Raw genomic sequence first — 26,282 nt, 5'->3', positions numbered from 1 at the left:
ATTGTGAGTTCCTGGGTCCCTGGCTTCCCGTGTCCTCTAGCTCCTTGGACCACTGCTACCCTGCCTCAGATGGTTCTAAGAGCCGCTCTCTACCTTTTAGCACCAGAGACCTATTTTCCCCTTCCTCAGAAGTACCAAAACGGAACTGTACATTTCCAAATTAGTCTTTGTGTTGTGATAGTTTGTTTCTTTGTGAAACAAGTTCTGTAGCCTAGGCAAGGATGGAGGATGACCTTGAACGTCTCTGCTACTCCTGCCTCCACCTCCCAAATGATATCACAGGCACGTGTCACACACCCAGTTATGCAGTGCTGGAGATCCAACCAGGAAGTGTGTGTGCTAAGCAAGTGCTCCACAAACAGCCACAATCCTAGCCCTCAAACTCAGTTTTCATGGCACTGTGAGTGAGCTGAACTATATATAAGAAGTAATGCCAAAAAAAAAAAAAAAAAAAAAAAGAAGTAATGCCAGCCGTCCAGCAGTGGCGCACGCCTTTAATCCCAGCACTGGGGAGTCAGAGGCAGGCAGATCTCTGAGTTCGAGGCCAGCCTGGTCTACAGAGTGAGATCCAGGACAGGCTCCAAAGCTACACAGAGAAACCCTGTCTCGGAAAACCAAAGGGGGTGGGGGGGAGTAATGCCTGGGCTGACATGAACAGAAGAAGAAGGAGAAAGAAAGAATGCCTGTAGAACTGAAGGAGCAGAGCATATACATCCAACCTGGGTAGAAATGAAATTGTGGTAAATCAACAACTCTAAACCAGGGGACATCAGGCTTTTTGTAGAGAAGCTGCACAGTTATCACTTGACTTTGAGTCTACTTTGCATCGGTGACTCTGACATTGTAGCACAAATGCAGTCACAGATGCAGCTTGAGTATCTCTTATCCAAATGCTTGGGACCCAGAAGCCTTCTAAATCTCATATTTTGCTAGGTTTTGGAATATTTGCATATATAAAATGAGATATCTTAGGGCTAGGACCCAAGGCTAAACATTAATTCCTTTATGTTTCATAGAACCCTTGTAAACTTAGCATGGAGGTCATTTTGTGCCTTATTTTGATGAACCTATTCTGAACTGAGTCCATCTCAGGAGCTTAAGTGTGGCATTCTCCACTCGTGATATCATATCAGTGCTCCAACAGTTTGGGATTTAGGAACATTTAGGATTTTCATGTTAGGGATGTTCAACCTGTAATACATAATGAATGAGTGTGCCTATGTTTCAATAAAGTTTTATTTACAAATTAGGTCAGAATTGACCTGTAGGCGTTATTTGCTGATCTGACTTTTTATATTTTTATAGATTTATTTGTTTGGGTTTTTTTTGTTGTTGTTGGTTTTTTGTTGTTGTTGTTGTTTTGTTTTGTTTTGTTTTTTGAGGCAGGGTTTCTTTGTGCAGCCCTGGCTATTCTAGAACTTGCTCTGTAGACCAGGCTGGCCTTGAGCTCAGAGATCCACCTGCCTCCAAGTGCTGGGATTTTGGCTCTGACCTGCTAGTTTTAAAAAAGTATATAAGGAAGAAAAATCCAGGCTAGAATAATTGAAAGCCTTCCCAGGACAGCAGTAACAAACCTTTAAACCTTGAAGGTGAACATTCCCCTTCCTGTATTGGCCTTCTTAAATTGTGTTGGCGGTTTTCTTCACCGAACTCTTCTCAAATCTCTTCTACAGTATAACCAGCTGTTTTTATCAACCATGTCCTCACTGTGACCAGAACTTGTTCCAAATAGATCCGTGCTTTTTTCTCACTTCAGCATTTTACAAGAGAACATATAAAAAATATTTTTGCAAAACCCTCCCAAACAGATGGTTCTTACTGTAACCTAATAAGGTCTAAGCACTGAGAGTCCCCTTGTCTTATTAGTACTAAGTACAGTTGGAATCCAGGCGTTTTTCTGTTTCACTTGCACCTATTCTTTGAGTCTATATGTCTTACTGTGTTGGTTAAAATTGGGGACCCATGGCGGATCCTGCCGCATCATCTCCTTCTTGTCCGTAGCCTCCCCGGCTGAATCCTGCAGTACCGTGTGCTGGGAAAGCACCGGCCTCTGCCGCCTGTGCGTGCAGCACTCTGCAGGCGGAGGTTGAAAGGTTGCAAGCTCTGGTGTTAAAGTGTCTGGCTGAGCAGCAGCAGCTACAGCAAGAAAACCTCCAGATTTTCACCCAACTACAAAAGCTGAACAAGAGATTGGAAGGAGGCCAGCAGGTAAGAGCATTCATGTAATTGAATTTCTAAATCTGCTTTGAAAGTTCACAGAAACAAATTGTAAGGTACTGAGTAGACTTAGCCCTTTGTAATTCCCTGTCTCTTAATGATGTGACTTTTATACCTGATTCCAGGAGCCTTGGACCTACCTAGTTTGGGTACCTGGACTTTATCATTTTTAACACCTAACTTTCATTGCTTTCTATTACTAATTGTTTGGCTTTATTATGAAAATGTCTAAACATTATAATGAATACCCATATGCCTACCATAGAGGTTCAGTAATTACTAACATCTCATTTTTGGTGTATATATGTATACATACTTAATTTAAACATTTTATTTGTTTATTTGTGCAATGGTGGGGATTGACCCCAGTGTCTTGCACATGGTAGGCAAATGTTACCGCTGAACTACATCCCTAGCCCTTGCTGAACCATCTTGAAGTAGCTTCTAGAAATGGTGTCTGGCTGAGAATGGCTCAGCTGAGTAAAGCACTCGCCACCTAGACCTGAGATCTGAGTTCAACCCCCGAACCCACAGCGGTGGGAGAGTCAGCTGCCAAGCAAGGGTGTCCTCTGAGCACGCCCATGCTCTCTTCTGGAAACTGAAGTTAGAATTATGGCTTCACTGTGTTCATGTTAAAGAGTTTGGGAAAAGCATTTTGTATATGCTGCTTCTTGGTATCACTCTATCTCGACTCAGCTATGAGTGAGGGAAGAGTCATTCCTTGGCTTTGTCTTATGTGAGTTTGGACTTGTTACTTTGTGAACAACCCACTCTATATGGTTGTTTCAAAGATTAAGGGAAACAGTGTCTATAAAACACTTCAGAAGGGAATGTACATTCTTGAGATAAGATTGGCAGTGGTAGCAGGCACAAAAATTGTTTTATCCAGGACTGGTGAGGGTTTTTTGTTTATTTTTGCCTTTTAAGACAGGATCTCACTATGTAGCCCTGGCTGGTCTGGAACTCACTATGTAGACCAGGGTGGCTTCAAACTCATGGAGACAGATCCTCCTGCTTCTGCCTCCTGAGTGCTGGATTAAAGGCATGCACTACCACCCCCAGCCATTTCACTTTTCACACTACATACCCCAAACCCCATGCATGGGCCTGGGCAAACCAGAGCTAGTTAATCTACGTGCATAAATGTAAAGATGGAGACTGTTTCCAAGAGGGCCACCTGAGCCTTCCACAAGACCGAGACAGCAAATCCTGAGATTTGTACTGTATTGAAAACACAGGGCTGGAGAGATGGCTCTGAGATTAAGAGCACTGGCTGCTCTTCCAGAGGACCTGAGTTCAATTCCCAGCAACCACATGGTGGCTCACAACCATCTGTAATGAGATCTGGTGCCCTCTTCTGGCCTGCAGACAGAGCATGCTATACATAATAAACAAATAAATCTTAAAAAAAAGAAAAGGAAACACAGTCCTGAAGTGCCATGCCCAGTAGCATCATTACTAATGTGGAACTGCTTTGTCTGGACAGGTGGGGACGCATTCCAAAGGAACTCAGACAGCAAAGGAAGAAATGGAAATGGATCCGAAGCCTGACTTAGATTCGGATTCCTGGTGCCTCCTTGGGACAGACTCTTGTCGACCCAGCCTCTAGTCTCCTGAGCCCACATAGCCCTCAGGAAACTGGGCCCCAAGAACTTCACCGCACACTTGCCGAGTGCAGAGAGCAGCTTCCCTGGCTTTCTTCACTTGCAGACACGAGCGAGCACGTGGGAGCGCGCAGGGCAGCAGGAGGCTCCAGAGCACTCTCCTTGTGCACTTGGAGAGGGGCGCTGCCTTTAGATAGGATCCAGGAGTGATGTTGTTGGTTTGGAGAATGGAAGGGTCCTGTGGCCCTGGCTTTGTCGTCGGTGACTGCTGCTGCCGCCGCAGCTCTGTACCTCCTCTTTGGACCCCACCTTTGAAGAGGAGACAGTACTCACCTGAACTGGGCCGGGAGCAGCTCGTACCCCACCTGTCACTTTTCACCATTAATTGGAAGCTGCCTTGGGATTTTAGCACAGGCATTGCACCTCTGGATGGAGGAAGGAAAATGTAAAACCGGAGTGGGCTGTGACCAGGCCTGGCCTGCCCAGGGTCCTCCAGAGAGTGGGAAAGTGTCCAGGAAATGGCCTCAGAGTCAGTGCGGAGCTTGTCTCAGGAAGTCCAGTTACTTCATGCAGCTGAGTGCTTTATGAGGAGAGCTTAGATGGCTTTCACTGTGGAGGTTGCTTGAAACACCATCATGGAGGAGCAGAGAAAGGGCAGGTCCCTCGTCACAACCGCCGAACTTTCAGGCTACGCTTAGTACAAGGTGGGATTTCGCAGCTCTGGAGGACTCCTCCAAGAGAGGAGGTGTCTAGGGAATTACACCAGCGGGTGATAAATAAGTGGAGCTGTGGGAGGGAGGCGGGAGGGGAGGAAGGCGACACGTCCTTCTGTGCCTTGCCTGGTTCTGAGAGCCTCAGTGGCACGGAAGTCTTCTGCCCCTGTGAAGGCTTCTCTGTACCTCTAGTGTCGTGACCCTTAGGGTCTGGCTGGGATGAGTAGCCCCAGGCACCCCCTTTCTATGTCTAGTCAGTATTTTTCCTCTTTGGTATGTTTTGAAGCCATATCATACCCAGTAAGTCAGTATCATCTTTCGTACTTGAGTGGCCGAAAGCCAGCACCAAATCCTTGGGGTCCCAGAAGCCTGACAGGTAGAACCTGCCAAGTGAGGAAAGTGGCTGCAAGCTCACTTCTGCTGTGTTCATGTGGACAGGAGCAAGCTACCTTGTCCAAAGACAGGATGTGGCCTAGAAGAGCCAACCTTCTAGGCAAGCATTTGATGGTTTCCCTTAAATGTGAGCCTTGTGCTTCCACCAAGTCTAATGAATTGCTTGTGTTTGGGGCCACAGCAGCTGCTTTGATAAGTAGTACCACATCCTCCATGCTACGTACAGCTAAATTAATATTGTTTCATTTAACCAAAGCAAAAAAAAAGAAAAGAAAAGGTTTGCTATCTGTTTTAATATTGCAGGAGGACCTACCTGTGCAGGAGAAATTTTGCCATTTCCCTAAACCGGTGATGTAGAGGCTGGTGCTGGGAGGAAACCCCATCTCTGGGGATGGGCAACTCTGTCCAATGGGATCATTGATGTCCCATTGTTTTCTCAATTCTGAGAAGCCTAGTACAATAGTACTGATGTAATCACTGAAGCCTTTTCCCAGAATAAGGGAAGGCCTAATCCTGACGTAAGGTCACAAGTTAGGGGTCTGGCCATTGGCTGTATACCCTGTCAGAGAGTTTTGGTTCATCATGTCAATGCAGCTTTGATTTTCTTCAGGACTGGCTGGCCTTTCGAGGTCCTGTATCCTTATGCTTACCATCTCAGCAGGCCTGAGAGGCGGGGTTTAAGGTCTTCATTGTGAGCATTGCTTCTGCTTGGGAGCTGAGGGGCATGGGCATGTTGCTGACTGTGGAGAGACAGTGAGTGTTGAGGTGGGCAGGAGCCCAGGGGAGTCATTCTCTAGCAGAGCATGGTGGTTGTTTTTTCTAGTATGTTCCCATGGGAAGTCCAGGTTTGCTATTAATCCAGCTGAGAATCTAAGTTCTGTGCCTTAGAGATAATTTGCACTTTCCAGAATTGTGCCTAAGACAGCCATAAGATTTTTCCCCCCACCAAACAGCTATGCAAACAGAAACAGTTCCAGAGTGGCAGCCGTGCACCGGGTTGAGGAAGACACAAGACAGCGGAAATGTCTTCAGTGGTCTCCTCTAGCCAAGTCTTGGTCGGCTGTCCTGCCTGTCCTGTGCAGTGCTCAGTGTTCGAAGCTTCCCAGTAGTGTTGCTCTGAGTTACAGTATAGCCTGCGTGATCCTCTGTGCCAACACTTTGCTGAAAAGCCAGCTTATTGTTAGCCAGATGCTGGAAAGGGTAGGGTGGAGTGGTGTGGCATTTCTGTTTTCAATAAACATTTAAACTCTGAGCTAGTGCTGTTCTTCAGTAAGCCTGTATACCACCTCAGTCACTGGAGACAAACACCCACCGTTCTAGGCTGTGGGAAATCTTTGATTCTGTGAGTCTTCTATAAATAAATAGTAATGATGAAAAAATGTTCTTTTAACAGAACCAATGCAAGAGCTGTTACACAGAAACACAGAAACCTCTGCTGTTTTCCAGTCTCATTCTTGCTAGAAAAATCATTTTTGCTGCTACAGCTTTCCCCCCCAAGTCTGTAAAAATGCAGAAAGTGAGCCGGGCGGTGGTGGCGCACGCCTTTAATCCCAGCACTCAGGGGGCAGAGCCAGGCGGATCTCTGTGAGTTCGAGGCCAGCCTGGACTACAGAGTGAGTTCCAGGAAAGGCGCAAAGCTACACGGAGAAACCCTGTCTCGAAAAACAAAAAAAAAAAAAAAAAAATGCAGAAAGTGCAGAGAGGGGAGGAAAGAGACAGGAAGAGAAGGGTCCTGGGCTAGCAGGGTCGCTGAGCAGGTCAGAGAGGCTGGCTGGGCAAGCCTGACGACCTGAGGGCAACCTCCGGGCTCCACAGAGCTGCCTCTGACCTCACACGCTGGCGTGTGCATCCCTCACTCACGCACACCAAGCACATGCACAGTGAGGAGGAGTCACGTTTCTTTACATACCTCCTTGGTCCTGATGGCAAGACTTCTCCAAGTGAGCAGGCCAGCCGTTAAAACTTCCTCAAGAAAACTGAGTCGCATTTGGTCTCCTTGGCATGACAGCTGTTCCTTTTCTTGGCTGAGCATTGCACCCAAGTTTAAGGTGAAGCGCTCCTAACGCTCAAATTTCATTTGGTTTGTTATCTATTCCGGAACAGTCATGATAGGAAGAGCAGCCCAGAGAGAAAAGTGTATTTTAGAGAAAGTCCTGCACGTGAGATCCCCAGGCCTCAGAGGAAGTACCTGTCATAATAGCAGGAAGGTGGGGTGGTCTCTAGTGAAGACTGAGGGGCCCTGCAAAGCCAGTCATTTATTGCCTCCGTGATTAACGGCCGACATAAACATTGCCGATCATTAAACCTCACAGGCCCTGGGCTGTGGGGAGGAAAATCTCTGTCCCAGCCCTGCCTGCCATCTGTGGAGCTGTGAAGGGCGATCCACTGAATGAAAGCCAGTGTTGACGAGGGCACTGTGCCGTGTGGCCTGGGGAATCTTACTCAGCATGTCGGCACACACTTCCAAATGAAAAGAGCTACCTTGTGAGCTTCACCATGAGAATTTCCCACAGCTCCTGAACTTTAAAATGTATGTTTACGACCTGTGCTTAAAGTAACAGGACATGGACCTTTACAAGCAGCATCTATGTGACCTCTGTCCAGGAAGAGAGTCGGGGTTGTAAAACAGCTCTTGCCTCCCGGAGCCAACGCTAGCTAAATTCAGAAGACTGACAAAGACTGAGGTCAGAGGCAACGCAAAGACATGGGGTCTTGTTTTCTTTCTTTGGCAATTTAAGAATGAATGACTGATTGTGTCTGTACAAAGACCTGCACACCGTTGCTTCCCCTTGAGGGCCCTGAGTTGGGACCCCAATAACATTGTGGGATCCCAAATCCACGTGCCTATGAGCCCAGCAGGTGAGGCAGGGGAATGTGGCTTTACTTGCATCATTCCCAACTGAAGGAGTGGCAGCTGGTGCACCCTGCCAGTGTGTCCTGTGTAGGTTACCGTCCAGAGTTGCCAGTCTCCAGTTTGTCGAGACGGGCTCCTATCTCAAAAGTCAGAACATATTTTTGAATCCTTCCTAACCATAAAGCATCTGGGGTGGGGTGGGGTGGGGAGCTGAAGAGATGGTTCTGAGGTTAAAGAACTTGGGTGGCACACACCTTTAACCCCAGCACTCAGGAGGCAGAGGCAGGTGGATCTCTTGAGTGTGAGGCCAGCCTGGTCTATAGGGTGAGTTCCAGGACAGCCAGGGCTACACAGAGAAACCCTGTCTTGGAAAAAGAACCTGGGTCCCCAGCACACCCCTGGTGGCTCACAACCATCTGTAACTCCAGTTCCAGGGTGTCCGACACTCTCCTGACTTCTGCAGGCACCGGGTGTACAGTCAAAACACTCCTAAGATATTCTTTAAAAGTTCTGAACGTCTGTGGGGATGTAACTTAGTGACTTTAGCCATGGCTTAGTATCTCTTGCTTTTAACACGGGGTAAGGACTTTGTGTATTCCTCGGGAAACTGGCCTGGGGGAGGGGCACATCAGGCTAAATATCCAGTGGTCCTGGGAGCTTGAGCACTCTTCCTGAGCTGCCCAAGCCCACTGGTTGAAGGCCTAACGTGAAGGCCTGTCCTCACCGTGAAGAAGACCTGACCCTTTCAGAGTTTAAAATACAACTGTGGCTATGCTCTGATCACGGGGCTATGAAACTGAGCATCGTCCACGCTTGCCTAGATGGGATCTGCTGTCTCAAGGTACCCTGACAACCTTATTTGAAAGTGCCCAGGCAGCCTCTTTCTTTAACATATGAGATGCATTTAAAAAGAACAAGAACAGAGAAGAAAAATTGTTTTCTATCCATCCCTACCCTGTAAAGTGCAAAAAGATGTTTCATTATACAGTACACCACAGGGAAGCTTTAGGATACCCTGGTCCCCTAATGTTACATACTTTTGTTGGCTTTCAGCCAGGACCATGGGCCATGGAGGCCAAGGATAGATTTCCATTAATAATGCCTCCCAGCACAGTCTTACTATCTTTTATAAGAGTTACCATCTGTATGACAATGACCCTCTGACCTCAACTCACTCATCTTTATACCCCTACTTGGAAGAGCAAGAAGGGCTAACAGCACCCCTGGACACATGCCATGGCCAGAAAACAACTGAAGACAGGCACTGCCCCAGTACAAACCGTGCTCGGCTCAGGAGAAGAAAGCTTTAATGCAGCCTCACTGCCAATGCCCTCGCCCACCAATTCTTCAGGCAAGAACATAAACACAGCCACAGTGAGGATCCAGAGAGAAACTGGGACTCCCACCTGCCTCCCGCCAGGCAGCAGGCTCCCCCCTCCTGCCTGGTTTTGCTCAGCAGGCAGGTCCTGAGATCTGGAAAAGTCCTGTTTTCTCCCTGCTTCCTGACCCTTATCCTCTGGTTGACTGCTGAAGGGACGCACAGCCTTCTGAACTAAACAAGGCAGTCTCGGCCACCGTCTGCTCAGCTGTCATGCCTCCTTGGGGGCGGAGGACGGTTCTTGATGGTCTTACACTTAGGTATGTGTCGTTCAGCCACCTTGGGAGCAAAGTGGCGGCTGCAGTGAGGACACTGGACATAGTCTGGGTTTTCTGCAGGCAGGACGGGAGGCAAGTCTGAGGGATTCCCACCTCTGGCGATGACCTGCTGGACCTGTCGAGCATGGCGGAGGGTACGGATAAAAGATTCATGCTTCTGTCTCCAGGTGCTCTTCCGAGGAGGTTCCGTCTGTAACAGGAAAGGAACATTGAGCCTTCAGCCTCCATGGATCTCTCCTTTGCTGGGGCTCCATGAGAACAATAGGGGTGTGAAAAGGCCCTCAAGATCAAAGAGCAGAAAAGGGGGAGGAGTCATGACTGACCTGCCAGTACTGAGGCCCAGCCCAAGAGCCTCCAAGGGGGTCCTACCTGGAGGCCAGGCATCTTCCTGCCAGGTCCCCTGGAGGGTTGGGTGATGTAGAAAGGAGGAAAGTGTGGGGATGAAAGCAAGCAGAATTTAAGGGCTTCTCTCTTACCCTATGGATCCAGGTGCCCAGCACCCCAACTACCCTACAAAGAAAAGAGAGGCTTGTTCCCTGGAAAAATTGAACTAGATAATTTTGGGGGGTTTTTTGTTTTTTGTTTTAAGATTTATTTATTATGTATACAGTGTTCTGTCTGCATGTATACCTGCACACCAAAAGAGGGCAGCAGATCTCATCATAGATGGTTGTGAGCCACCACGTGGTTGCTGGGAATTGAACTGGAAGAGCAGCCAGTGCTCTTAACCTCTGAGCTATCTCTCCAGCCAGAACTAGATAGGTTTTAAAGATATCTATTTATTTTTATTTTATTTGCATTGGTGTTGTGCCTGCATGAGGGCACTGGATCCCCTGAAACTAGAGTTACAGACAGTTGTAAGCTACCATGTGTGTGCTGGGGATTGAACATGGGTCCTTTGGAAGAGCAATCAATACTCTTAACCACTGAGCCATCTCTCCATCTCCTTAAAGATATATTTTTTAACTTCAATTTGTGTCTGTGTCTGTATGCCATATGTGTATAAGTGCCCATGAATGAAGGCCTGGAGAGGGTGTCAGATCTCTTGGAGTTAGAGGTGGTTGGTTATAAGCCATCTGAAGTGAGTGTTAGAAATTGAACTTAGGTCCTCTGAAAAGCAGTAAGCACTCTTTAACGACAGAGGCAGCTCTCCAACTCCTAGATAGGTTTTAGTTCAGAAAATCCATCCAGGATAAGGAACAGGTTTCGTCTCGGTGCTGATGGTGGGGAAGCCTGAGCAAGAGTACCCAGCAAACATGGAACTGACAGGCTCCCAGAGTCCCAGGAACTGGCATCTTCTTGGGAGGGACAATAGTTCTCTGGATTCACCCAGTAGCCTGAAATGAACCTTCCAACACTGGTTTTCGGGGCCCACAATTACAGGGCTCACTTGATAAGTATGAAGCCATTTAGTGAATAAACCCACTAAGGCTTAAATGAACAGCAGGGCGTAGTGGTGCATGCTTTTAATCCCAGTACTCAGGAAACAGAGACAGGAGGATCTCTGTGAATTCAAAGCCAGCCAGGACTAAATAGTGAGACTCTGTCTCAAATCAAAAACAAAAAGAAAAATACCAAATGAACAGGCAAGGATTATCAGAGCTTTGATAAGAGCTTAACTAAAGAGAAAAGGTCCCCAAAACACAAAAACAAAAACTCAGGAAACTGAAACACACACAAAAAAACATTTTAACAGAAAAATATAATATCAATAAAGTATTGAAAGATATTGTGTACAGAGTATAGAAATAACTCAGCAGTTACCAGCACTGGCTGTTTTTGCAGAGGACCCACATTTGAATCCCAGGGCCCAAGTGGATCCCATGCCTCCTTCTGGCCTCCTTGGGCAATGCATACACATGGTACAGACATACACACAGGCAAAACACCCATATACATAAAATAAAAATAAATATCTTAAAAAAATAAAGATTTTGTCCATAAAAGGAGTGCATTATGAAAGATGAACAACCAGAGAAACAAACTAACAATAACTATAACTTAAAAGCCTGATAGTCAAAACTCAAATAGAAGCATTACAAAATAATAAAGAAAAACTCTCCGAATGGAAAAAAGAGAGCAGATTGAAAGTAAAAATGATTGGAAAATGAGTCCAGAAAGTTCAACATGTGAGCAAACTTGTTCCAAAAAGGGCAGAAAGCATGACAGGAAGTTATTAAATAATATAACTAATATTTGTAGAATCAAAGATCACAAGTCTTGAAATGAAATGGCTTACCAAAACTCCAAAGCGATCACTGTAAAATCTTAGAATTTTAGAGTAAAATCGACTTTTGGGAATGAAACAAAGTAGGTTTCATAAAATGCAGCAGGAATCAAAACATTAGATTTCTCAACAATAAACACTGGATGCTAAAAGCTAGAAAGAAATAACGTCTGAAAAGCTCTAATAAAGCGAGGAATCATGAAATGTTTCTTTTCTCTTTTCATAACTTTTATTACATTTGTTCTTTGACAATTTAAAAAAAAAAAAAAAGAGTTCTAATAAAGGGCCAGGCATGAAGGCAGAGGCAGGCTGATTGATCTCTGTGAGTTCCAGGCCAGCTAGGGTTACACAGTGAGGCGATGTCTCAAAAAATGAAGTTCTGGTAAAATCATTTTCCTGCCTAGATTTCTATACCCAGCCAAATCATCAAATGGGAAGCATTTATGTAGATGTTTTCTTTAATTCCATGAATAAGAATACACCACCTATGCATATCTCTGGGTAAGCTTCAGCCAAACAAGCAGGCAAACAAGAAAAAGACAGGACCAACATAGAAGAGAAGCAGAGGGAAGTTCCAAAGCCACAGAATGGTCAGGCCAGACGGAGCAGGAAGAGAACAAGAAGTTTCCAGAATGGGGCAGGGGCACCTCAAACTGATTTGTTATCAAAGGAGTCTGGCGCTTAGAAAAAAAACAATTCCTAACATCCAGTAGATCAGTTAGGGGAAGTTTTTAAGTACAGATTCACAGCAAATGAAGGAGATGAAAAGTAAGTCATTGATTAACCCCAAGAATATGTAGGCAGGAGCAGCATTTGCTCACCAGTGAAGGAGATGTAGAATGGTACAATGGTTCTGTAAAATCCCACTGTTTTTTTTTTTTTTTTTTTTTTTTTTTTTTTTTTTTTTGGTTTTTCGAGACAGGGTTTCTCTGTGTAGCTTTGCGCCTTTCCTGGAACTCACTTGGTAGCCCAGGCTGGCCTCGAACTCACAAAGATCCGCCTGCCTCTGCCTCCCGAGTGCTGGGATTAAAGGCGTGCGCCACCACCGCCCGGCAAAATCCCACTGTTTTAAATCAGAACTGTGATCAACTAGAGTGAAAAGGAAAATAATCATGGAGAAGGTGAGGGGGACAGGAATTTGAAACAAGAGCTTCGCCTGTGAGGATAAGCAGCCATCTGATAACATGGAAGGTTGGCAAATCAAGAAAATAAGCATATTATTTAGAAACATGGAAATGCATGCCAGAAGACGTCTCACACAACTGAGACTCAAGTAGAGACCAGAGAAGGATGAAGTAAGACTGAATTATATAGTCAGGTGGTGGTGGCGGCGGCGGCAGCGCACGCCTTTAATCCCAGCACTCGGGAAGCAAAGCCAGGCGGATCTCTGTGAGTTTGAGGTTAGCCTGGTCTACAGAGATCCAGCACAGGCACCAAAAACTACACAGAGAAACCCTGTCTCAAAAAACAAACAAACAAATGAAAAAGACTGCATAATAAATCATTTAGTACCACACGGTTTTAAAAATGTGTATAATTATTTAAAATAAAATTGGGGCCAGGCAGATCTCTGTGAGTTCGAGGCCAGCCTGGGTTACCAAGTGAGCTCCAGGAAAAGCGCAAAGCTAAACAGAGAAACCATGTCTCGAAAAACCAAAAAAAAAAAAAAAAAAAAATTATCAGCCTAAATGTAGCCATTATAAGACCATTAGTTATGCTCCTTGTGAGCTGCCTGTTTTTTCTTTATGGTTCTTAGTTGTTCTTTTGCAGAGCTGCCTGATTAAGTCATGCTGGGATCAAGAAAAATGGACCTTGGCAGTTCATGTTCCTGGAGTTGTATCCATGTCAGTGGATGCCCACACACTCCAGAAGAGAATTTGACATTGCTGCTGCTGTTGTTGCTGTTATAGCAGAGGTGGCCACCACTGCTACTGTTTCTGGGATTACCATCTCATAATTGCTTACTACAGCTAGCACATTGGAGACCCTGGCAGCAAAAGTAGCTACCACAGTTAATTAATCTTTCATTCTATTGGGCATGATAAATTTAATTCAATAGTTATATACATTTTGATTGGCTTTTAAAATTATAAATTTATAAACTCAAGTTCCATTTGCCTTTGGGATACCATCTTACAAGAACTCCAGTTTGCAGTAAGGCTCGTTAAGGAAGGGAATGGCTCAGTTGCCTTTAGCCTACTGGCTATGGGTGGGTTAGGACCTCTGTTGGTCTTTTCTGTGTCGAACACACAGATTGCAAGCCCAGCGCCACTTTGAGATCTTTGGCAGCAGTTAACTCTGCAGCTCACACACCATTGAGCCTGTATGATAATGAGTATTCAGAGACAGGTAATGCCTGGGGGGCGCTCACCAACCTAAGACAGAGCGCCTGTGTGGCCTGGGCAGGTGTCTCCATGACGGGTAAGGTGACCTGCTGACGTCCCATGCAACCTAAGTCAGAAGCTCATTTATTAGTAAAAGGGGGACCTGTAGGGCACTGCCCCCCCCTTTGGGTAACTGTTGCCTTGCTTGCTGACCTTGACCTTGATATCCTCCCTATGCTAATTCCCTCCCGGGTTCCACCCCCCTGAATGCTTAAGGGAAGTTCCTTGTCTATGTATCCTGCATAATGGCCGTTAACAGCTTAGATGCAAGATTATAAAACATCAGTAGTGAACTTCTGCCCTCCAGGGTTCTCCCATTGTGCTGTAAGCCTGTATTCAAGACCTCCTCCCTCCTTCAATAAACTGCATTCGGCATTAAAACAAACAAACAAACAAACAAATAAAATAAAAATTGGGCCAGCAAGATGGCTCAGTGGGTGAGGGTGCCTGTCATGGAGCCTAATGACCTGAGTTTAATCCCCAAGTTTAATCACACACACACACACACACACACACACACGAGAAGAAGAGAACCAGCTCTGGTCAACAGGCATGCATGCACACCCATCCACACAAAATAAATAATATTAATCTTTCAGAGAACAGAGAAGACAAACACCTCTGGGTAAGAGGTGATAACAAGGAATGCTATCAAAGGAAAAAGCGTGCTCTACCAGGGGTATCTTACTGATCCAGAAGACCAAAGAACTGGTGTTGGAAGATGGCCCCAGGAACCCTCAAAGAATTCAGCCAGAAGGACCTTCTGGGGTACGGTAGCTGTGTTCTCATCCTGTAGCATACTGAAATGTTCCTTAATACCTTAGGCACAAAGACGCGTGTGGGCTCCTGCCTCACATGCTGACAGTCTGGTAGACATGGTTTGTGTCTGCTGGACGTTATATGAATATTAAATGACTTAGAGAAAGCCCAGATTTTAGAGTAGATGGGAAAAAAATGTCAAAGAGCTGCAGTCACTTAGCCCAAAAATGGCACAGAGCTCTGGAGTGAGAGCTGAGACACCCCCAGGGTAGGGTGCAGCTCAACTCAAGTCCTTTCTGCCTGTGTCCCAGTGCGGCCCATGACCTCAAACCAGTCTGCTCAGAGCTGGGATGTATTCTTTAGCTTCAGTGCTACTATATTTAGGAACTTAAGAAGCACAAGGTTCTTTTCTACGATGGCCCCAAATAAGTTATGATAGGCCTCAGGGAATCCCCAGTGAATTACTGGGCTGACCAAAGAGGAAAGAATAGTAACTGGTCACCCTGTCGTTAGCTGTCAGAGCAAAATGGTGACTTCTGGTTGGGAGCTGGATTTTAGGGACATTATTTCTGGGCATTCGGAAAACATTCTTGTGGTGATCTCTCAAATTGTACTGAGAGAAAACACTATAATTATAGTTATCTTCGAACATCCATTACATCGGTGGGTGTTTTTAAAGGCTCCAGCAAGGGGACATTTAAACTGTAAAGTCCTGATATGAGAGAATTGGGAGCTGGGTGTGGTGACCCACGTCTCTAATCCCAGCACTTGAAAAGCAGACAGGTGAGTTTGAGACCAGTCTGTGAGTTTGAGGCCAGTCTGGTCTACATAGGGAGTTCCAGGCCAGGGGAATGGAGGGAAGGGGAGAGGAGGGGAGAGACAGAGAGAGAAGGAGGAGGAAGAGAGAGAGCCCATGAGGGCACACATGCTCTGGGAAGAAATGAAACCAAAATATGTTCTATTTTTTCCCAAACTGTTAAGAGTTATATGGGGGCCTTTGAGATCATCTAACATGGGTTTTTCCCAACTCTGATCATCTTATTCTTTAATATTTTTCTTTAAATTCATGACCCCACAGAAATTACAGTCTTAATATGATTTTTCTAAAATAAACATTATGGAGAAACTCTTATTTCACAAACCAAGTAGCATACCCTTGAAGGCTGGCCATGGGGCAACCGTCTCCAGGTGGGTCTAAATTAGCCGGTAAAGTCCTGAGTCCTATCAGCTAGGTGGCATCAATCTCTACCAGTTTCCACTAGGGGTTTTCTAAAACGAGGGGTGTTTTGGAGAGATAGCTTTAAAAAAAAAAGTACTTTATCCCTATGGTGTTAATACTCTAACTGGGGGGGGGGGTGTGTGACACAAACTTACGTGTGTTTCTTGAATTTACTAAGAAAGTACATTGAAACTGAGCTCAGCTTTAAAGAGTAGGTACAACTGAGCAAGGTAACAAGGAGAGAATGCAAGGAATTCTCATAAGTCAAGAAAATATGGTTCTTACATTTGTTCTAACATAAAATGCAAGTTTTTAAATTTTTGTTTCTATGTTTTTTTTTCCTTCAGCAAACATGAATTCGTTTTACAACAATCAAAAGGACATATATTTTAAAGCCTAGATTATGGAGTCAGTTCTAGTAAGACTTAAATACTGACCCCACCTCATAAAGGTATAAAGATAGGCACTAACTCAAGAGCAGGGGCTACTGGTCAGCAATAGACCGTTTATCTGGTACCTACAGGTCCCCAGGACAACAGGAAAAGATAAAAATCTACTTAGACTGTTAAAGCTGTGTGTGTGTGTGTGTGTGTGTGTGTGTGTGTGTGTGTGTGTGTGTATGTGTGTGTGTGTAGGGGATGTCTGAGCCTTGAGTTTTGAATGGATACAATGAGAGGCAATAAGATTCTCACAGAATTGTGGGCTCGTGTGAAAAGTTCTGATCACAAAGACCAGCAAACAGAAGTTGTGATTCTCCCCTCCATCCCAGTTCCCAAATGAAAACTGGTGAGGACACAGCAGGCCATTACAGACGCCGCCCCCCCCCCATACAAAGTCACGTCTAGGAGACTTTCTTTACCTTGGCTGTGTCTGGCCCCTTCCAGCTCAAGTACTGCTCTAGTTCTGTGCCCTTAGCCCGGGCCCGGGAGGAGTCGAACACTTTCCTCTTGGACCCTTGCACCCTGCCACAGACCGTGGAGTGTCTCTGCAGCCTGAGGGACAGGAAGGTGCGTCCACAGTGGCTGCACTTGCCCAGCTCTGGCTCTTCTGTGGAGGCGCTGGACCCTGAGGAGTCTGGCCCCCCGGACAGGCTTGATGATGCGGGCAACGCACCGCCCAGCTCTTCCGAAGGTTGAGAGAATTCGTCTGCCGCCGCCGGCCCTGAGTCTCGGATCCTGTTGTTGCTCGCCATCAGCCTGTCCCTTTTGAGCCTCTGGACTTCATAACCAGAGAACGGAAGTGGACTAGAGTTTTCCTGAGCCCGTTCACAGGGTTGATCCTCTCCCCTGCTTGTCCTGAACACCTCAGAACGGAACTCAGGGGAGAAGCTGGGTATGTGTGTGGCCTTGCTGCTACCGTCCCTAAGTCTCCCCCCAGGTCCTGTCGTTCTCTGTAGCTCTCTCTCTTCATTTTCCTGGGCCTGTTTCTGTTCCTTCTGAATCCTTCGGAGACCCTCTTCTGTCTTCTTCAGCTTCTCTCTCAGGAGGATCTCCTTCCTTCGGATTTCCTTCCGTAGAGTCTCCCCTGCAGCTTCTAGTCTTTGGATCTGTGTCCACTCGGTCCTGTGGAGGTCGGCCATGACCTTCTTCTCTGCCTGCACGGAGGCATGAATAGATGGATTCACCCAGCTCCTCAAACCAAAGTCGCTGTCTGAAAACTCAGGAAGTCTTGGGTAGACATTCTGGTCCCCATCAGTGCCCGGCTCACCTGTATGAGACTTCCGGTGGACCATGGGCTTCAGTGGGTATGCCCGATCCACTCCAACTCGTTTCTTCCTAAGGGGAATGAAGTCCTGGTTGTTTGCTTTGGGATACCGGGGCTGAGGGCTTGACAAGGAAAACAAACCCTTTCCTTGGCCCTGGGGGTTGCTTCCTGAGCTTTGCTGGCTGGTGCTGGCACTGTGGGGACAGGAGTGCCTCCGGGCTTTTGTGGGGACATTCCTTTTGGGGTGAGTGGAGACATCCTCCTCTTGCCCCAGCTCTGTGCTGCTCCAAAACTTCTGCTGGAAACTGTCCCTCCAGTGTCCCATCGAGGATCGCTGGGGAGAGTCACCTTGTCCGTAAGGGTCGCGCTTAGCTGAGTGGAGCCCTGGCGCTTCTGTTTTATTATGTGGGAACATAACGCCCACAGGCAGATGTGGAGCCAACTGGAGACCAGCCATTCAGGGCCTGGACCGAAGCCTAGGGGAGATTTAAAACAGATACATGTGAAGAATTGGTCTGAGGTTCCCTCCCGGCTGCTAGAGTAAACTGTTTGTACATTTGCCCTACCCACGTTCCCTTGAAACGTTTCTCGGGACTGTAGCGCTGGACCAGCCCCGACTTTCCTTCAATAAGCACTGAGTGAGTGATGACTGTGTGCCAGACATTGTTAAGTCCCAGGACCAAAACATGAACGGGACACAGGTGCTCTCTCTGCCACCGGCTTTCCTCCACACCGGTATCGGATCTGCCATACACTGTTATGGAATGGGTGGAAAAAGCCTTAGATCATCTGTGACAAAACACACACAAAAACAAAAAACCCAGGCAACCTGCTCTTCCTAGCCCCAGTCTTGTAAACTGCAGAGTCCGCTCTGAATCCAGTCCCACATTTTTTTTTTTTACAGGGTGAGAAGAGTGGCCTGGCGACAGCGCCTGGCACGGAGCTCTCTCTCTCTCTCTCTCCCTGGGCTTTCCCCCTGCTGGGAACTGCGAAGAGCTCGGGGCCGCCCCGACTCCAAGCAGGTGCTTGGATGTCAAACCCTGATTCAAAGGTGCCCGGCGGCACCCACGGCACCAGGCACCGGTGTGTGCAGGGAGGGTGAGGTGGGGCGGTGACACCCGACCGCCCCAGCCCGCTTTAGATCCGGAACTCGGAAGTCACGTTAACCCTCACGGGGGACTCGGCCTCTAGAGATAAACGCTCGCTCTCCGGTCCCTCGGGGGGCCGTGGTATCGATTCCGTGTCTCCCCTCCTTTTCGCGTACCTGAGGCGCTTGGGGGCCGCTCCTGCTCGGGGTGAATCCCCAAAGACCCTAGTGTTCCACACCTGACTAAACCCAACCGCCGTCCGCGCAGGCGCTGTCTGTCCACCTCTGTTATCCCCGTTGCCTGGAGACCAGAGCGCCGCCTCCGGTGGCGACCTTCCAGCCCCGGACACGCGCAGGCGCAGTCCACAAGCGTCCGGAGCTGCCCCGGCGGGTTTGGGGTGGAAGAAGGTGGGGTGGGAATGCAGGCGGGTCACTTGACGCAGGGTGCAGCCAACTCCGCAGCTCAGATCGGCGCTGCCCTTGGGAACAGGGGGAGGGGTAGGAGAGGCTTTTCTGGGGCTACATTAAAGGAGAACTTGGGTTTCCCTAAGAAGGATGCTCCCAGACCTGAGGGTGTGCCCTTATCTGGAGAAGGTTGGAGCCCCTAGATGGGCTGCGAAGTCACCCCGCCACAGGATTCGGGGGTCCGCCCGGCTAGCGGGAGTGGGACTGCTGATCGCCCTCCTGGGCGCACTTGGCTGCTGCGCCCAGGCCCCAGGTAGGGCTCCAAAGCTCCAAGCTACGAACGTGCTCCTGGGCTGTCTTCCCTTGCAATGCTTGGGCGCTTGCTATTAGATTTACTTTTATTTCGTCACGTATTATTGTTCCAGAGTAGTGTCTAAGGCCAATCTAATCATTTTACTATTAACAATGTTTTGCTCTCATGTGGTAAATCTGACCGTTTCTACTTAGGGCCCAGGAATGACTCAGCCAAATGTAATGATAATAAAGTTAACTACCAGATCGACAATCATGAACATAACTTGATTTCCACATTAAATGATCCCCTGTAACTTTTTGACATCAGAAGAGGGTTTATTTGTCTTCTTCGTGCTTCAGTTCATGTGGATAAGCTTTTTGGAACAGACAGCACAGTTTTCCCTGTAACTAAAGCAGAAGATTCGTGCACGTGGGAAATAAAGTAGATGGCAGTCTCGTTAATACTTCAACATATCAGATGTCGGCTTTTATGTGCTACAAAGAAATTCCTTGGTGGGCTCTCTAGGGCAGATTGTCAGTCCTTGTTTTCGTTCCCAGTTGTCTCTTTTGCCTCTCCACATTGCAGACTTTCCCCGCTGACTCGTCTCTCGGTAAACCTCAGCTCCCCGCGGCTTCAGTCACTCTGCTATGGCTTGCCCCTATGCATCCTGCTTAACTAGTTTCCATACTCTCCGTCTTAATCTCTGGTTTTAAAATACGCATAACTCCCTCATGCAAAACAAGTTTCTCTTCACTGACCCCCCCCGTCTTCCACCTATGTAGTATGTGCACTCCATCTCGGCCGTCCTTAATTTCAGACTCACTTGGTTTCTTCTGTGTTGCTTTTGTTCTGTGGTGAGTGATAGAGGTATTGTGAGGACTAGAGAGCTAGACGCCACTTCGCAGAACTCAGGTGATTTTTCACGCTCAAGTACATCTCAGAGTTTCTGGCAGTTGACCTTTGCTCAGATGTGTCTGCTGAAGGCAGTGTCAGGAGGCTGTATTACAATTAGAGGCTCAGGTGTGCACCTAGAGGATACTTGAAGGTGTTGGGGCGCATAATTAGGCGATGGACATGAGGCCTGGTTCTGGGAAATGGGAATTTGGAGAGGCTGGCTTTTTGGTAGCTTCAAGGGGAGAGTTGCAACTCGAGATGAGCGATGGATTGAGACTGTTCTGCAGTCTGTAAAACACGATGCAAAATGCAAGTGGCTCCTGATTGGTCTCTTTCAAGGAGTGGTAAGTGAGCATCCAGACGCTCTTCCGAAGGAGGATGTCCCCAAGCACCCTGTTGTACTGTCTGTCACCAAGCCAAGCCACTTTTATAGGAAAGCTACCGAAAAGTTATGTAAGCACCCTTCATACCCATTGCAAGTTTATTCCTCCAACTTCCTCTCAGTACCTCAGTTTCTCTCTTTTCACCCTGGGACTCAAACCCAGGGATTGTATGCAGGCTAAGCAAGCATTACCAGCTAAACTATTTTTCCCCCGGCCCTTCAATTAATTCCTTTCTGTTCTTTTTCTCTTTGAACGAGAACAAGAACATCCACCTTTTCTAATGTAAGCTTTCCTGATTAAAGTACCTTATCGGGCTGTGCATGGTGACACACGACTTTAATCCCAGCACTGAGGAGGCAGAGGCAGGCGGATCTCTGTGAGTTCGAGGCTAGCCTGATCTACATAGGGAGTTCAGTACACCAAGGATTACACAGAGAAACCCTGTCTCAAAAAAAAAAAAGTTATTCATTCCAGCATAAGTGTTAACATGGAAGGTGAGTCGGGTATTCCCCTTGTCGTAATGGGGAGTGTTTGAGGAAAAGACTTGGTAGCCTGGGCCTCTTTTTCCCTGTTACTAATCTTCAGCAGAGGGAGATGAGGCTGTTGCCTGCCCAAAGCCTGCGCAACCCTACGGATTAAGATGCAGGTCTACAGAACTTCCCTGGAGTGTCGTATTGCCGGGACTGCGGTGCTAAAACTTCAGACCTGAATCTTTGAAAGAGGGATGTCCGTTGTCAGTACCTGTTATTAATTCGCAAATCCATTTTCCTGTCTGTATTCCTTTGTGAAGCACCCGTTAAATGCCGCAAGTCATAGCGATATTTGAGTTAGCTTTACCGCTGGTTATGCAGGGCAGGATCCTGTGGCTTAGTAAACGGTGGTGACATGCTCACAGAGGAATCTTAAGTTGTCGAGGAAAAGGGAACAGATATGATAGGGCATCCTTCTCTCTCTGCCCCCACCTTCACCCCCAGTTTGTAGACAGTTTAGAATACAGAAAAGCAGGGGCTGGAGAGATGGCTCAGCGGTTTAGCGCACTGGTTGCTCTTCCAGAGGACCTGGGTTCAATTCCCAGTGCCCACATGGCAGCTCACAACCATCTGTAACTCCAGTTCCAGGGGATCTGACACCTTCACACCAATGCACATAAAATAAAGTTAAAAAAATATTTTTTAAAAAATACAGAAAAGCACCTGGCGAACGCCTTTAATCCCAGCACTCAGGAGGCAGAACCAGGCGAATCTCTGTGAGTTTGAGGCTAGCCTGGTCCACAGAGTGAGATCCAGGATAGGCACCAAATCTACACAGAGAAAACAAAACAAAACAAAAAATACAGAAAAGCAAACACTGATTACGAAAATGCTGTTTGGGGACTCCTCTTTTCCTTTCCTTTCCTTCTCTTTTCCAAGACAGGGTTTCTCTGTGCAACCCTGGCTGTCCTGGAACTGGGTCTATAGACCAGGCTGGCCTCAAACTCAAATATCCGCCTGCCTCTGCCTCTGCCTCCAGAGCACTGAGATCAAAGGTGTGCGCCACCACTGCCTAGCTTTTAGGATTTTTCTTTCTTTAGATCTGTAAGCATTTGTTTTCTTTTCTTTCTTTCTTTCTTTCTTTCTTTCTTTCTTTCTTTCTTTCTTTCTTTCTTTCTTTCTTTCTTTCTTCTTCTTCTTCTTCTTCTTCTTCTTCTTCTTCTTCTTCTTCTTTTTCTTTTGGTTTGGTTTTTGTTTTTTTGAGACAGGGTTTCTCTGTATAACAGCCTTGACTGGCTTCAAACTCATAGAGATCCACCTGCCTCTGCCTCTTGAGTGCTGAGATTAAAGGCGTGTGCCACCACCACCCAGCAACTTTATTTTATTTATTTTTTAAATTAATTATTTTGTGTATTGGTGTATTGCCTGCATGTATGTCTGCATGAGAGTGTCAGATCCCCTGCAAATGGAGTGACAGACAGTTGTGAGCTGCCATGTGGATGCTGGGAATTGAATCCAAGTCCTCTGGGAGAGCAGCCAGTGCTCTCAACCACTGAGCCATCTCTCCAGCCCCCATTGTTCACCTTTAAAGACACTGTGATTACTTCTTAGACAGAGAAAAGAAACATTAGGAAAAAAAGCAGCAGAATTGGAAAGGGGATTGGCATGAGATTTCCTCCTTCAGAGACGAGCTTTACTGGGAGAGCCTTGTGACTGGGGGGCGGGGTCTATGCCAGGCCTTGAGGTAGGAGAGCAGATGAGAGACAGTACATCAGATCTGGCAACAAGGCAAGGCTTGCAGGCTTTCTGGGAAGGTGACTCAGTGGGTAAAGGCACTTGCCACCAAGACTGGTGGACTGAGTTCAATCCCCGGGACCCACAAGGTAGATGGAAGGAGGGAACGGACCTCTGCAAGCAGACCTCTGACCTCCACACTTGGGCTATGGTATGCATGCCTCACCCTTGTACATAAGTAAATGTAATTAAAAAGTACATTTTTGTAATGGAGAGGAGCATCATTAAGAAAGATAACTTAGGAGCCTGGGGAGATGGGTCAGCAGCCTGTGCTGTTTTTCCAAAGGACTCAAGTTCAGTTGCCAGAACACACATAGGGTGGTTCATAACCACCTCTAATTCTAGCTCCAGGGGACCTGGCCCCACCCTCTTCTGGACTCCATGGGAACCAGCACTCAACACATTCCCATACTGCACATAAAGAGCCACCACAGATGGAACCTTCAATGAAATCCCCCAAACAAAGGCAAATATCTGTCTTTTATGTTCTTTCGGTATTAGAGTTTGTCAGTAAGTTCTTTTTAGTGATTTAGTATAGGATAGCCTACAGGATAAAGAGCATGGAGGAACTGGATACTGGATAGGATCATATATTAGGAGCTATGAGCTGTGAGGCTGTAACACAGCATGGCTTCTCAAACTCAGTCCAGAGAGCGCCGCAGCAGGGACATGGTCTGATTTCTCCAGGCTGCCTGTCTGGTCTCTTAGAGCAGCCAATGTCTTCAGTGGGTGGCCCGTGATCTGACAAATGGAAACCTGATAGCTGCAGGGCCTGGTGAACCCCTTAATGTTCAGAGCCTGCTCACAGCTGCCTCCCTTCTCTACCAAGTATGACAGAAAGTGGGCTGTGGGTGCAATGTAAACATGTTAGGTTAGGGAGTCCTCTGCAGTAAAAACAATGGTTGTGCTGCCCAGGAAATTGTGAAATACTGTGTAATGATCTTTAAAGATACAATGGGTCACTTCATCTGGATTCATTTAGGTGTGGTCTTGGCTAAAGGCACAGGCAAGGATCACATAACGTCAAGCCTTTTCTATTTAATACACCCAGCAGATTGCTGATTAAGAGAAGAGAATGAGGGTCAGGGGTATAGCTTAGAACTATTGTGCTTGCCTAGGTAACATGTAAAGGCCCTGGGTGATCCCCAGTACTACAAAAACACTAATACTCAGGGTCTCTTCCACTTTGATTTATTTGACTGGGCATGATGGTGGGCACTTATAATACCAGCACTCAGAACGTAGAGGTAGGAGGATGGCTGGAAGATCAAGCCTAGTCTGGACTACCTGATGAGTTCTATCTAAGTCAGCCAAAGCTACATAATGAGAATGTCTCAAAAAAAAGAAAGAAAGAAAGAAAGAAAGAAAGAAAGAAAGAAAGAAAGAAAGAAAGAAAGAAAGAAGGAAGGAAAGAGAAAGAAAGAAAGAAAAGAAAGGAAAGGAAAAAGAAAAAGACAAGAAATGAACAAGCTGTAAGCCGAGGACCCTAGAACAGTCAGCCTTAGGAAATTATTTTAAAGGCATCTTTTTGGAGCTGACTCTTCAGTACTTAACCACATTTATTACTACATAATGGAAATTTCAAAGAAGCCAACGCTGAGTTCTATAGAATAAAAAAGTAGGAATGGAATCGAGCGGCTAACACTTGATGTTAAAATCAGCTACGGGATCCTCCTTGGTGTCTGTTTTGATTTTTCTGGGCAATGTCAAATTAGTTTCAGTGGTTTGATTCTAGGCCAAGATTCCGGCCACAGATTCTAGTCTCTCTGGTGCAATCTAACTGGATCGCTCTTTCTCTTTTCTCCCCCTTAGGCTGAGGGTAAAAAGCTGGGTCTGGTAGGCTGGGTCCAGAACACCGATCGGGGCACAGTGCAGGGACAACTGCAAGGTCCCATCTCCAAGGTGCGTCCCATGCAAGAATGGCTGGAGAAAAGAGGAAGTCCCAAGTCACACATTGACAGAGCAAACTTCAACAACGAGAAAGTCATCTCAAAGTTGGATTATTCAGACTTCCAAATTGTAAAATAATGACCTGAAGTTTTTCCAAATAACCTCACTCCTTTTTTATTGATATAGAACGATTCTATGCTCAGTATTAGAATTTCTCAGTAAGTTATTTTAGCTGTGTTTTTGAAAGCTACCGTGTGTTACATGTATGATGGAATACAATTGTGTACAATTTTATCCAATAAAAACACGTTAGAACCTTATGCTTTCTGTGCTTTTCAAATCTTCAGTGAACTTTTGGGCAACATGAGGTATTCAATCTGTTGTGAGAGGAAGATTTTGAGGTAGTTTAGAGAGGTCTGAAAGAGAAGTGACTTTGAATCATTTCTTTAAATTGTTACACAGTTTCTTCAGGAGATTCAGTGTGTGGTAAGGTCAGGTTGGAAGCCTTGAGATGTGTTGGACTGGTTACTTTTGGTTTTCAGACTCTCCGAACATCTGCTGTCATTCCTTTCCCATGGGTTAGAAAGTCACAGGCAGTAGTTATGGGCTGGCTGTGCCCCCTCCCCCATTTGTACGCTCAGACGCTAAAACAAGTCCCAATCCTCCACAACCGCAGACACACAAGTGTGTGTGCACACAAAAGATGTGAACACAGCCAGCTACACCCCAAGAAGAGGCCTCAGAAGAAATCCTGGCTGACACCTTAATCTCTGATTTGTGCAAGATCTGGGGAAAAACAAAACAAAAAAAACCCCTGCTACTTAAGCCACCCAGCCTGTGGCCTTTTGTCACAGAGCCCTGGCAAAACGGACCAATAATCAGGATCTTGCTTCGCCAGCCCTAGAAGTCTAATTTGGTTTGATTAGTAATTAAACAAATAGATACTTATTTCAAAATTTGTCATAAGTTCCATTAAAGGGGGAAGGGGTGGCCTGGAGGGATGGCTCAGCAGTTAAGAGCAATGGTAGCTCTCCCAGAGGTCATGAGTTCAGTTCCCAGCTCACAACTGTCTATAACTGTAGTCCCACAGGATCAGATGCTCTCTGGTAGGATGCAGATGTAATGCAGACAAAAATCCATATATGTAAATACATAAATTTAAAAAAAAAGTTTCAGGGCCCAGGGGAGGAGGTTTCATTGAAACTAAGACTGAGGCAAAAAACTGATAGGCTAATAATTCCCAAAATATTCTCACTGTGCTGTTAAGAGCTCTGTTCTCCTTCAGTTAGGAAAAAACAGTAGTAGCTGAGATCTTTGGCAGCAGTTAACTCTGC

General features: G+C 46.4%; 3 protein-coding genes across 3 annotated transcripts in view; 2 read left to right on the top strand and 1 right to left on the bottom strand.

Moving 5' to 3' along the window:
- Nek9 (NIMA related kinase 9) overlaps positions 1 to 6,179 on the top strand; it is a 40,285-nt gene extending 34,106 nt beyond the window's left edge. Inside the window, exons 21-22 of the mRNA XM_028876508.2 lie at positions 2,002 to 2,208; positions 3,704 to 6,179. Coding sequence (XP_028732341.1) covers positions 2,002 to 2,208; positions 3,704 to 3,826 — 330 coding nt within the window. The 3' untranslated portion in view covers positions 3,827 to 6,179. The remainder of the gene's footprint in view (positions 1 to 2,001; positions 2,209 to 3,703) is intronic.
- A 2,859-nt stretch (positions 6,180 to 9,038) lies between these two features.
- On the bottom strand, positions 9,039 to 19,108 carry Zc2hc1c (zinc finger C2HC-type containing 1C). Its single transcript, XM_028876520.2, has 3 exons — positions 18,995 to 19,108; positions 16,886 to 18,206; positions 9,039 to 9,627 (listed from the first exon to the last, which is right to left on the bottom strand). The coding sequence occupies exons 2-3, from the start codon at positions 18,185 to 18,187 to the stop codon at positions 9,364 to 9,366; spliced, it is 1,566 nt and encodes a 521-aa protein (XP_028732353.1). The 5' UTR covers positions 18,188 to 18,206; positions 18,995 to 19,108; the 3' UTR covers positions 9,039 to 9,363.
- A 182-nt stretch (positions 19,109 to 19,290) lies between these two features.
- On the top strand, positions 19,291 to 25,268 carry Acyp1 (acylphosphatase 1). Its single transcript, XM_028877702.2, has 2 exons — positions 19,291 to 19,600; positions 24,871 to 25,268. The coding sequence occupies exons 1-2, from the start codon at positions 19,373 to 19,375 to the stop codon at positions 25,084 to 25,086; spliced, it is 444 nt and encodes a 147-aa protein (XP_028733535.1). The 5' UTR covers positions 19,291 to 19,372; the 3' UTR covers positions 25,087 to 25,268.
- The last annotated feature ends 1,014 nt before the right edge of the window (positions 25,269 to 26,282 follow it).

Source organism: Peromyscus leucopus, chromosome 14, assembly GCF_004664715.2.
Source record: "Peromyscus leucopus breed LL Stock chromosome 14, UCI_PerLeu_2.1, whole genome shotgun sequence".
NCBI classification, from domain to species: domain Eukaryota; kingdom Metazoa; phylum Chordata; class Mammalia; order Rodentia; family Cricetidae; genus Peromyscus; species Peromyscus leucopus.
The sequence above is the reverse complement of the archived record's forward strand: the minus strand, read 5'-3'. Positions and strand labels throughout refer to the sequence as shown.

Bases quoted from the DNA above. Each gene is read 5' to 3' on its own strand.
- Zc2hc1c (XM_028876520.2), bottom strand. From the start codon at position 18,187: ATGGCTGGTCTCCAGTTGGCTCCACATCTGCCTGTGGGCGTTATGTTC. The intron at 9,628-16,885 runs GTAAAGAAAGTC...TTCCTGTTACAG, and splicing joins AGGGGCCAGACACAGCCAAG to ACGGAACCTCCTCGGAAGAG.
- Acyp1 (XM_028877702.2), top strand. From the start codon at position 19,373: ATGCTCCCAGACCTGAGGGTGTGCCCTTATCTGGAGAAGGTTGGAGCC. The intron at 19,601-24,870 runs GCTTGCTATTAG...TCTCCCCCTTAG, and splicing joins TTCCCTTGCAATGCTTGGGC to GCTGAGGGTAAAAAGCTGGG.